Source organism: Sturnira hondurensis, unplaced genomic scaffold, assembly GCF_014824575.4.
Source record: "Sturnira hondurensis isolate 20B ecotype Veracruz unplaced genomic scaffold, ASM1482457v3 Scaffold0000396, whole genome shotgun sequence".
Lineage (NCBI taxonomy): Eukaryota > Metazoa > Chordata > Mammalia > Chiroptera > Phyllostomidae > Sturnira > Sturnira hondurensis.
The window spans coordinates 2,030,547-2,043,390 of record NW_028073027.1 but is presented as its reverse complement, the minus strand read 5'-3'; the positions used below and the strand labels follow the sequence as shown (position 1 = coordinate 2,043,390).

The following is a 12,844-nucleotide window of genomic DNA, read 5'->3' as shown; positions in this document are numbered from 1 at the left end:
TTGGGATATAAAAAATGAGGAAATGAAGAGATTGAGCAGAGAGGAGAATTATATCAAGAAAGTAGATCAGGATCTAAGTCCCTGAATCCTACACCAGTGAACCGTGTCTTTCTACTCAACCCATTATCAAACCTTGCATCCTCTTAATGCTTACTACGTACCAGATTTTGCCTAAGCACTTTATATATGTATCATCTTCTCTTATCTCCAACACAGACTAATTAGATAGATACTATTGCCCTCTCAAGGTTACACATGAGAAGACTGAGGCAAGGACTGTCATGCGGCAGCTCTGTGCCACTCAGAAGGCAGCCTAGGGCTGGCTCCCAGGAGGCCCTACTTCAGACCAGCTCTGGAAGTGCAACGCCATCTACACTCTACCTCATCATCGCAGAGTTCAGGTGGGAACAGAGGTAAAGAGGGAGGCCCACTTACCCTGAACACTACAATGCATTTGAGGACTAATAGAAATCAGGTGCATGACAAACGGGGAATTTGAAATCAAACGATTTCATGTTTCTGACCCACCATTATTTATTACATGATTACTTACAAGTCACTTAACCACTCAGAGTCACAGTTTTCTCAACATTTCCTATTGTGGGCATATCAAAAAATAAGAGTGGGGGAGATTTGACAAGTAAATATGAATTTTAGAACTCTTTAAGTGACCACTAACTTTAATTTAGCACTTCACAATTTACAAAACACTTTCACATCTATCATTTAAATCTACAGTGAACTATGAGCTAGACTTTGCAAGGATTTATTATTATTCACATTTTACAGACTGGAAATGGAACGCTCAAGTAAAGTGACTTGTCCAAATTTAAACAGCAAGAATTTGGCATGGTTACAATTAGTCATAGCTTTATGCTTAGTTCTTATAGAAGCCTAGTCTTCTACCTCCCCCACTTTGGGGGGGAGGTTATAGACTCAACAGCATTATGAAATTGATTTTTAATTAAATTCTTGGAATGAATTTAATTATGATAGAAATAAGAGTTGGAATTTGCATCTCAGATAAAGAACAACAACACAAGATGTATACCAGCAACTAGTACCCTGGAGGATAAACCAGGCCTTTCACCAGTTCCTGGTTTTGTCTCTTGGGAATGCCGGAATTCGAAGGTAATCTACCTGCACCTCACCAATAAATGATCCGCAGCTCTTAGTTGTCTCTTGCCATTGCCCTCTCCCTTCACATTAAGCCAAAGGCAGACAGTGAATAAAACAAAACATCTCTGTTTTGTAAGCACTAGTATGTGGGATATGCTGACACACGTTCTGCGAGGTTCCAATAATCCTCTTCATGGCTTCTTAAGAAAAGCAGAAGCTACATTAACAGAAGTGATAGTCACCGAGAGATAGAGAAGAGGAAAGAGGGGACGGGAGGATGACAAAACAGACAAGACTATAGAGAAAAAGAGGGATGTGCAGGGAAGAAGGGAAAGGAAGGGAAGGGAAAGGGAGAGACAGAGAAAGAAGGTAATAAAGTAGTATTTATTCAAAGAAAATAATACCAAACAGGAAATCAATCAGAAGAATTGCTTTTGAAACCCATTTCTAATACTAATTAGCTGATAGTTCCTGAATCCCTAAACTCGTTTTGGTCTCACTTGTCTCCTCTCCAACAGGTAGTCAATCAGCCCTACTTATTATTGGGTGTTGAAGATCAATGGCACAGGGGCGGTAAAAAGCTCTCAGTAAACACTGCCAGTATTACCACCTACAGCTATACTGGGTGCTAATGTTACATCATTGCATTTTCTTCTAACAAGGGGATTTGCTGGGACTCAGTCCAGGCTTTCGTCTGAAGTCAGCAGCTGATTTTCCCTCACCTCCTTCTCCTTTTTCTCACCCCTGACCTTATGATGGTGACTTAATGCCCAACCAAGAAGAGCCAACTGACTTGGAAATGAAGGTAATCAAATTAATCTACTTAGTTCCAGGTTAACAAAAGCCTTTATCTGAGAGAAAATCAGAACTTGTTAACACCTGATATCTTCGAGGCATATTAAAAAGGTCTTTGAAGCTATCTCATTAGAGGCTTCCAATAAGACTGCTAATGAAGCAGAATGACAACTAATGTGAATGACCCTTTGATAATGAGGAAGCAAAGCTAACAATTGTAAAATTGTGACTGAAATCTAGGATTCTACTCCTAGTCCAAAACTCTCCTGTGAAAGTTAGCTAAAAATCAAATGAAACATAAAAACACCCTTCCACCGAACTGTGTTCCTACCTCAGGGACTCACAGGCAGCCTCCTAACGCTTCACAGACTGCCGGCGGCTGGCACAGGCTTTCCCCTTCTAACTGCAGAATGCAAATCTGGATAAAGTGCAAGTTAATTAGGAGGGCTGGAATGACAGCAACTCTGTGGTAATAATCGGGTGTCTCGTGGGAAATAAGATGAAATATACCCTAAAAAATGAAATTTGCTTGGTAAAACTAATGAAGGAAGTCAAGTGAAGGATTCCAGAATGTGGGAATGGTATGAATAGGCAGATTTCTTATTTTTTAAAGTGTAGGCTTACAACACACTATTTAAAATGGCACATCAGGGGAAGCATATTATTTAAATAAGTAATCATTGAAGTAACATTGTAATTATAAACAACTTATAAATGAACGATGGAGTAGAAGTGGGCTAGCAATGTAAATGGGTTTATATTAGGGAGTCAGTAGATAATATTAAAAAAACACAGGATTAAAAATGCTGTGCTAAGTTACAAGTTACACTTAGAATCACCAGTAGGAAAAGATAGACTATAAGGATTCTTGTGTGTGTGTGTGTGTGTGTGTGTGTGTATACACATATACACACATATATAATGTAATATTATACTATATTACATTATATTACATATATATACACACATGTATATATACACACTCAATGGAAAGAGAAGGAAATGTAAAAATACGTTAATATATATTTTTAAATACAATAATACAAAAATTAAGGTGAGATAACTAAGACCATAACTGTTGCATCAGTTTGTGTAAATAGGCTCACCTTATCAATTGAAAAAAAAGACACCCAGTTTGGATCACAAAGTAAAATTCAGTCATATTTGTATAGAAGAATATATCAGAAAACAAAGAGACTGAAAATTCACAGTAAAAAATATATATAGGCAAAGATATATGAAGAAGATTCAAAGAAAAAGAAGGTAAATTTTGAAATAGTCTGCAGCTGAGACCAAAAATAAACAAAACATTAAATGAGACCATTGAAAAAGTTTATCATCTAGCCCTGGCTGGTGTAGCTCAGTGGATTGAGTGTGGGCCTATGAAGCAAAGGATCGAGGTTCAATTCCCAGTCAGGGCACATGCCTGGGTTGCAGGCCAGTTCCCAGCAGGGGACGCACGAAAGGCAACCATACATTGATGTTTCGCTCCCTCTCTCCTTCCCCTCTAAAGAAAGATAAATAAATAAATAAATAAATAAATAAATAAATAATAATATTAAAGTATCTAGAAAAACTCAAAACATTGGGAAATTTGCTAATACACTTCTAAAATATTCATGGGTCAAAGTAGAAATAACAAGAAACAATAGAAAAAATATATATATATATAAATGCGCACCTAAGGATATGCTTTTATTGATTTTAGAGAGAAAGAGAAACATCAATGTGAAAGAGAAACATCAATTGGTTGCCTCTGTACACATCTCAACAGGGGACTGAGACTTCAACCTAAGTCTGTACCCTGACTGGAATCAAACCCGCAACTTTCTGGTCTATGGGACAATGCTGCAACCAATTGAGCCACATGGCCAGGGTAAAAACATTTTTAACTGAATGATACTACAAGCAAAACACATCAAAGTCTGTGAGATGCAGCAAAGTGGTGCTCAGAAGAAAATATATCGCTTTCAATGATCTTTCTATTAGACCTGTAGAAAGGCCTAAAACCAATCCCTCTGGCTTCCAAATTAAGAAGTTAAAAAGAAAGCAAAGTAAACTAAAAGTAAAGAGCAAAAAGGAAATGAAGAACATAATTGAAGAAATCAACTAAATAAAATTGAGACAATTGTGAAAATTACCAAAGCGAAAAGCATGTTTTGTTAAAACCAACAAAATTGGTAAGTTAATCAACAGAAAAGAGAGAGAGAGAGAATGCAGATCACCAATATCAGGAAAGAAAATAATTTCATTTAATACCTTAGAGACACTAAAGGAATAATAGAATATTAACAACTTCGTTTTCAAATATAACAACTTAAATAAACTTAAATTCTTTGACAAATACAATTAACCAAAATTAACATGAAATCAAAGAGAAAATGAGCAACCAATATCTATTTTTTTAAATATAACTATTATCAAAAACTATTCCACAAAAAATCTCAGGCCCAGGAGATTTTTTTATAAATTATATCAAAAATTCAAAAACTTCACCACTCATATAGAAAATATTTTAGAAAATAAAAAGAGGAGAAAACATTTTCCAACCTGTTTTATGAGGCTGGAATAACTCAAATACCAAAACCAGGCCAAGACATAACAAAAGAATGAAAATAATAGACTAATATCCCTATAAACACAGACACAAAACTCCATAGTGAAATGTTGCCAAATGAATCCATAAATGTACAAAAGTGATAATACTCCGTGACTAAATGTGTTAATCTGAAAAGGGAAGGCTGATTTAATATTTGGAAATCCTAATAAAAGTAGGATTTTTAAAAAATTAGTCAAGCTGCTGAAAAAGTAAATATGTATAAACAAACATAAATTCTTTAAAAAGAAGATAAGAGGGGAGTAACTCTAACAGATATTAAAACATAAATCAATGTTATAATAACTAAAGGCATAGTGCACTTCAATAAATAGATAAAGGGGGAAACGAAGAGTACAGAAGTAGACCCAAATACACATGGTACAGTATACATTATAAAGGGAAAATGGTGGAGTATTGAATAAATGGTGTTGATAAGTCTAGCCTGCCATTTGGATAAAAGAAAGCCTGGCTGCATAAGTTTTCCCTTATTTAAGGTAAACTCTTAAAGTGAAAAGTAAATTTAACTTTTCTAAAATAAAATTAAGCTTAAGATGAAATATTCTGAACTACTAAAAAGACTGAGGTTGATCCATATGTGATTATATAGTAAAGTTTCCAAGGTATATCACTAGGTAACATCGCTTAAGGCAGGACAGTTTATGACAAGTATACTTATTGGGTAAAATAATTTGTGATAATTTGTGTGCATATAATACTTACAAATGTATATAAACACACATATATCCATACAAAGACATTTTTATTCTATAAGAATAAAAGACCTCACCTGGTCTCTTGGTAACTCACAACATCTCTTAGTGGAGTTGATGTCTCCTCCACTAAGCTTTCAGGGAAGATCTGAAGAGACTTCTTTTAAGAAGAGCAATTAGTCACAGGGATTTTGTCCATGGGAATAATTTTAATTCCCCAAAGCATTGTACATTTTTCTACCTCCATTCCTTTGGTTATGCTCTTCCTTCTACTTGGAATGTTCTTAAACTTTTGCTCTCCTTCTTTGGCTGATTCTCTACCCAAGAAATTGGTTGAGAACCTTTCCTACCATGCTCCCATAGCTCTTTCCAGCTTACATTTAACCATTTATTTGTCAGGTTTTCATAAGAGAGTAACAATTTACTCAAATATGTATTCCTAACACAAAGTAAGAACTCAATGATTGATGAATTCAACTGTACAGCTCCACACCTCTCCCCTGGGTATTCCCAGCTTATAGAACTGAAATGAACTTTGCAGCTGTTTTCCTTATATACCCCACCCCCACTGCACCACTCTCCCAAGTCTAAGACATCACACTCACTTGTCCAGGGACATCCCAGGGAAGGCAAACTTGCCCAGGCAGATGCGACAGACAGCACTCAGGGGGATTTGCTGCAACTGCACACAGCTGAGCATGATGAAGTCATATTTGCAGATCAAGAGAGTCTTGTTTGTGACCACCAGAATCCTCTCCTTCTCATTGTTCCAGTGATCTATCCTGTAAGAGTCATCACAGAGAAATATAGTTGATGGCATCATTTTTCCAAGTTAAAGATAATGACATTTACGGAAACATCTCTAGTAACACAGAAGATCATGAGGTTTGATCATTCAGTAAAAAGAGGGATTGAGGAATGCCATCTCTTCTCTCTGTCAGTCTGACTCCATGACCAAGGTGGAAGAAGGGTGGGAGACCACAGGGAAAGGTTTTGTGGTCACGGAGCTCAGAGATGATTACCGATGATGGGATCCACTAGGGGAAACGCTAGTTTGTATTTATCATGTTGGGAGTCAACTGATTCATACTCCTCTATGTCTTCCTAGTTCTCCAGGAAAGTTTCATGAAGTGCATCTTCCTCCAAGGACACCAAAACCTTCTCTGTGTTCTAACACAACCTGCACCACAGATTTATGCTAACCTCCAAAGATCATATTGCTGATGAGATAAAATGGGGACTTGAACATAGGTCCACTGATCCCCAAGACATCTGTATTTTAAGCTTATACATCCTATCATATCTTTGTGGTAGAAATAAAGTGAAATAAGTCCAAACTATACACTAGATAAGTCATTATTGAATTGTTTTGCTTCATACTTGAGAGCCTTCCAGTGCATGCATGGAAAATTCTGAGTGTTCTCTCCAATGGAGAAAACAAGAAGGAATCAAAAAACAATGGCTTCTGGTTAAGGGAAACAGAGTATGGTTTTCATCCCTCTCACCCGCAGCACGTTTGCTGTCTGTTTACTATAGACTTTAGTGTACAGCACTTCATGACTTTTATTGTTTCAGTACATGCTTTGTCTTCCCTAAGAGACTGACCAGGGTGATTTGTGATTGACTTCTATCTGAAACCCCCCTTCACAGAATCAGTTTAATGTAAAGATAGTATGGGCACCCCACTCCCATCCATGCACAGTAACCACACTGCTATTCTGAAAATACAAAAGGAATAACATCACTCCTCCTTCACCTTATTAAATAGTCTTGTTTTGATCTTAGATCAATTCCAAGTTACGTAATTGGACTACATGTCCTTGAATGGTCTGGCCTCTGCCAAGCATCACCTCATCTCAAGCTGAGAAAACCCATTGTCCAATGGTTTGAATGCCTCATCCAAAGATGGTTGGATAACTCCTATATAAACTTGGTCCCCTATTACACTCTCTCAAAGCATCCTGATTATTTCCCTTTATACTACTAATCACCATTTGTAAGAAGGAATTGTATGTAAGATATTTAGTAGCAGGTACCATGTGCACACTGACAAATCAGAACGGACACCACAGTGCAGAGGGTAGAGCAATGACAGTGAGATGGACTGAGTGTGTATGTATTTCCCATGAGGTCAGAGACCGTGTCTGTTGGGCTGCTCACTCTATGCAGTTCCTATCAAATAGCCTTCCCTGTATAAGTATCAGGGAGTAAGTGAGTGGGTGACATTCACAATAGTTTTGGAGACCTTTGGGCTGGGTGAGGATAGAGAAGGAAACTTCCAGCTCTATCACCTGTCTTTGGCTCATGTCCTTTATTTATGAAATGGAGATAAGACTAGTATTCATCTCCTTAGTTTTGCGAGAGTCTTAAGAGATCTGATTCTCAACCAGTGTTCTATAAATGAACTGTCATTATCACTAGGAGGGACCTAAGTCACTAAATAATTTTAGGTAACCCAAATATATGCCATTCCTCAGTACAATCTAAAGAAAAAAATGAGGAGTTAAATCAATGGGAACAAAAATAAAAAGAGACACAAATGGGAGAAAAAAGGAAGAATGACAAAGAAAGAGCAATAAGCAGCAGAAGAAAGATGAGAAGGATGAGATCACTGAAGGAGGTCCTATTATATGCTGGCTGTCCTATACGTGTGTATGACTATTAACTCTACATGTCCCCACAACCCTTTGAAGAAAGTCATATCTAAAGCCACCACTTAGAGCCATTTTTTGCAAATATCATCTCCCTTTCAGTTAATTGCCTCTTTGTTTAATATCCAAAACATATAAAGAACCCATAAAACTGAATACCAAGCAAACAATCCAATTAAAAAAATGGGCAGAGGACCTGAACAGACACCTCTCCCAAGAAAACATACAACTGGCCAACGGACATATGAAAAGATGTTCAACCTCATTAGCTATTAAAAAGATGCAAATCAAAACCACAGTAAGCTACCACATCACAACTGTTAGAATGGCTACTATCAACAAGACAAGCAACAACAAGAGTTGGAGAAGTTGTAGAGAAAAGGGAATCCTCATTCACTACTGGTGAGAACGTAGACTGGTGCAGCCACTGTGGAAAATAGTCTGGCGGTTCCTCAAAAAATTAAGAAAAGAGTTACCATACAACCCAGCAGTCCTTCTCCTGGGTGTCTACACAAAAACCTCAAAAACTTATATTTGCAAAGATATATGCACCCCTATTTTTGTTGCAGCATTATTCACAGTGGCCAAGATGTGGATCCTATTAACCAATGTCACCCCAATAAATTTAATAAACTTATTTTTAAAAATAAAATCACCACTTAGCTAAAACATATGAGTAGATTTAGTGGTGCAGAGTCTTGAGAGGTTTGGTTTAAATCTTGGTTAAAAATTTCCATCTACTTCAACAACACCGCAATACTTCACTGAGTAAAGGAGAGAATTCTTAATGATCTGCTTAACACTCTCAGTCTTAGTCAGAAAGAAAAGGAGACTCTGAAATTTCTTACCAAATATCTACATGTTTCTCTAAATAGATTGCATCTACTTAGCAGCAAGTTATAAGCTGCTGCCTAATAAACCAGACTTGTTTTTAGCCTAAAAAACCACAGCTTTTGGTTGACTGATTTTATTGAAAATGTCAGCACTCCATAATGAGATTTATTTTAAAAGGTAAAGGATTGGGAGCCGGGGGAGAATTCTTTTTAGGAACACAGAGTGCTCTGCTTCGACACAGACTCTGCATAATTTACATTTCTGGAAATTCTGAATTCAAGTAAACATTCAGGCTTATAAATAGTTTGGGGCCATCATCTCTCACTCCTAGGTGGTATGCGTATTTATTTAGATTTCAATCACACTATTTTCCCCAAAGAACTCATGAAGAAAACATTAAATTTCATATTCCTAATATTAATATAATTGAAGTGTGGTTGGTGATAATATCCAGAGAAAATATAATAGAAATAACATTAATGTATTGTGTTTGTACAGCTTGTGGAGGTTTACAAAGTCCTTGATTATCAATGTTCTCATTTAATTCTCACAACAGCCCTCTGGACTAGACAGTATTGCCCTCATTTTAAAGACAATGAAAGTAAGGTCCATAGACCCTTAAAATGACTTGCCCAATATTTTATACCTAGCAAGCAGTAATGCAGTAACCTTAAATAGGTATTGAGATATCAAATTTAGCCATAGTGTTGCCTTTCTCCCCAGTGTTACCCACCTCTCAATAGAGGATCCTTCAGTCTGATGTAAAAATGTGGCAAATCCACCTCTGAAAGGAGCTAGTGTGATGATAGGTATCAGTCCTAGAACTGGTCTCTCCAGGAGACTTCTCCCCAGGAATTGCCCTTTCCAAACCTCGTCTTCATCCAACATTTTCTGTCTTGGGGAAGAACCTTCTTTCCAATCCGTTATGCAAGCCAGAGACATGGGGTCACTCTGGACTCGTCCCATTTCCTCATTTCACACGCCAAGTCACAGGCATTTCCCTCCCGAAATATCTGCCTAGACCACACACTCCTCTCCTCCACCTTCAGCCTCCTGATCCCATCCCCCCTCATCTCCTGCCTGGACTATAGCAGTCACCCTCCCTCTAGACTTGGGCTCCCAGTCTTCCTTCCAGACCCAGTTCACCTGCACCTGCTCTTGCTCCCCTCCAACCTTTTCACCGTACTGGAGTGCAGTAGACCTTTTGAAAGGCCTAGTCTGCTCTTTACCTCCCGCTCTGGCTTCAACACTTAAGCAGCTGCACAAACACCCTTCAACTCTTCCCCAGCATTCTTATGAAAAATGACAAAAATGCTTCCCCTGGTCTAAGAGGATTTGCAGTTAGGCTCTACCTACTTCTACAACCTCACTACAGGCCAAAAGTCCCTTCACTTCATTCTCCTTGATTTTCTTTCAGTTACTTGTATTCACCATGCCCACTTCTACTAATGGGCCTTTGAACATGCTGTTCCCTCTGTTAGCAATGGTTTTTTTTCTCATCTTCTATATGAGAAGTGAATTCAATTACCACTTACTCAAGCATGCGTTCCCAGACCTCTGTGACTACCTCTCCTCTGATAGACACTTTTAGAGCCCCTCACATCTCTCCTTCATAGTATTGTACTTATCCCAGGTGCACTTGGACAGCTACTTCCATGATTTTCTCAGTAATGTCCATCTCTTCTTCTATACTGTAAACTCCACAAAGATAGTCAGTTCTTAGCATTGTGTTCACAAGGTGGTAGGGGGCCAAAAATATTTCTTAAATGAATTAATAAAGATTGAACAACCCTTGCGTTTTGCAACCCATAAGCCTTGGCTCATAAAGAAATCCTCTTCTCAGGTTTACCCACTAAAATACTACCCCCCCCACCATAAAATAGTGTGTTTTCACAATAGGATAAGCAACATTGAGAAAATGTGTATTCCATAATAGTGAGAAAGAGCAGAAACAAAATACTACTTCCAGTCTACTTCCAATTGTGTAACAACAGCCATAAAACACATAGATCAAAACGTTAACACATTAGTTTGTGTGGTGAGATTTCAAGTGACATTTCTTTTCATGCCTTTATAGGCCCGTTTAATTTTTTTACAATGAACATATTCTACTTGTATTGATTCAAAAGATATTTTTAAACATAATAAATTTCACCCATCCTACACGTTCTCAGCTTAAATGCTCTCTGTTTCATGGAGGCTTACCCTCACCTACCTCTCCCCCAAAGTGGATGCCAGCTTTCTTTCTTTTCAATATACACAAGCCTCAATCAGTGCCTCAGCTGTGGCTGTAGTCACAGTCTTCTCTAGATCATAGTGATTTCTGTGCTTGTCCTATCATTTCCCCCACTTTTGATTTAGTGGCTTAGTCCTATCTGAGTTCCCTCCCTGTGCTCAGTCCAGAGCCAAAGAGAGAGCAGGGTCTTACGTAGCCAGTGAGCAGGGCATGAAATAGAAAACTAGAACCATAAGATCTGTTCCCTCAGTTGTGAGAGCCACTCTCTCCTGGCAGAGTTTTTGCCACATCTCCTATGCCCACCAGTGTTCCTCAGGACTAGTGTCATTTCCTTACTTGACAAGGAAGGGGTCCTGTTCCCCCAGTACAGGAGGGAGCCTAGGAGCTCTGTGAAATTTTCAGTTTCCTGGGATGACAACAGTTTCGCCAGCAGAGGGCAACAATGAACTAACAATGACAGGAAGGACCTGCCTGAACAAGTTTCCAGAACCTGCAACCAGTTACTCAAACCACCCCAGATGCCTTCCCAGAGGTCCCAGCCCTGAGCCCAACAGTACTTACAGTTGCTCTTTTAAGGTTGTGTCAGATCAATTTGTGGTTTGGAAATGATTTCCTTCCAAACAAGAATTTTTTTTCTAATATTATTTCCGCCCCCACATACACACATGCATGTGCATGCACACATGGGAGCACACACACGTGACTCTATAGAGATGTCCTCCCTCATGCTGAACAAGGTGACTAACTGATTGACAGATCTACCTTCCTTGGTGTGCCCCTCCAGCCTCTTAGCATGGCCCAGCTCTTGAAAGACGAAGACAGTACCTTGGCTAGCCAGGAATCAGCAACCCAGGAGAAAAACACTGAATCATTCATTCCACACATATCCCCTGAGTACCCACTGGGTCCAGGCCCTGAAGAGAAGCTAGTTTGGGTTTGCTCTTCAAACACTAACAGATGAAAAATGCATGGCACTTAAGCAAAGCAATTTCCCTCCCCCTGAGTTAAGTGAAGACTTGTAAAATTTTTAGCTAAATAATCCACATGCAATTCTTTCAGTCATTTTGTTACTCTTCCCTAAGCCTCTCCAATGTGTTTAAACCAAAGGACGCTCCAAGTAAACACAGGATTCTAATAAAAGCACAGTGTCCATAAACCTTCCCTGTTACAGGTCCCCAGACTTGACTTCCTGGGGTTCTTTTTTTCTCCCTGCTCCCTACAAGCAGCCAGTCATGTTCCAGATTCAGCACTAGCTACTGGGGAATTGAGGGAAGAATTCTGCTCTTAAAGGACACAATGCTCTAAGACATGGGTGGAAGCATGTAAGGAAGAGCTAATGCAGCACCCAAAGGTGAGAAAAGTCGTGATAACCGTATGACAAGACCACAGACTCGGATCTCCAGGTTTCCAGTCCACGGCCCACGGGGTGCGGCGAGGTGAAGCCACAGCAGCTTGCTGATGCCCCTGAAGAAGGTGCACATCAACCCTTCATTTCCTGCCGCGTGTTCAACATCTCAGTGTTGGAAATGCACAAATCGTTCCTTGGAATGCACACCAAAAACAAGTGTCAGGATTATTTACACATTTCTTCAACACTTCTTTAGTGTGCACCTCAATGGGATAGACAGAATGTCCTCATACAACACAGGTAGGATGGACTGAGAACATCCATCTATGTATCCACAGAGGCTAATTTTTTCTGAGTAAAAAGTCCTACTGTGAGATTTCATATTGTTCCAGTTGATTGTAAAAAAATAACTTTCCCCTCAGAAAACAGAGGTTTATGAGTTTAAACATAGGTATATTTGTATATGTATATACATACACATGTATGCATATGTATGTCTGGTCTAAAACCTGAGAGTGACATGCACATATGAAGAGTTCTGCCATGTATTTT

At 38.7% G+C, this 12,844-nt stretch overlaps 1 protein-coding gene across 1 annotated transcript in view; it reads right to left on the bottom strand.

Moving 5' to 3' along the window:
- TPRG1 (tumor protein p63 regulated 1) overlaps positions 1-12,844 on the bottom strand; it is a 137,190-nt gene that overhangs the window by 70,240 nt on the left and 54,106 nt on the right. Inside the window, exon 4 of the mRNA XM_037038270.1 lies at positions 5,829-6,005. Within this exon, the coding sequence (XP_036894165.1) occupies positions 5,829-6,005 (177 nt within the window). The remainder of the gene's footprint in view (positions 1-5,828; positions 6,006-12,844) is intronic.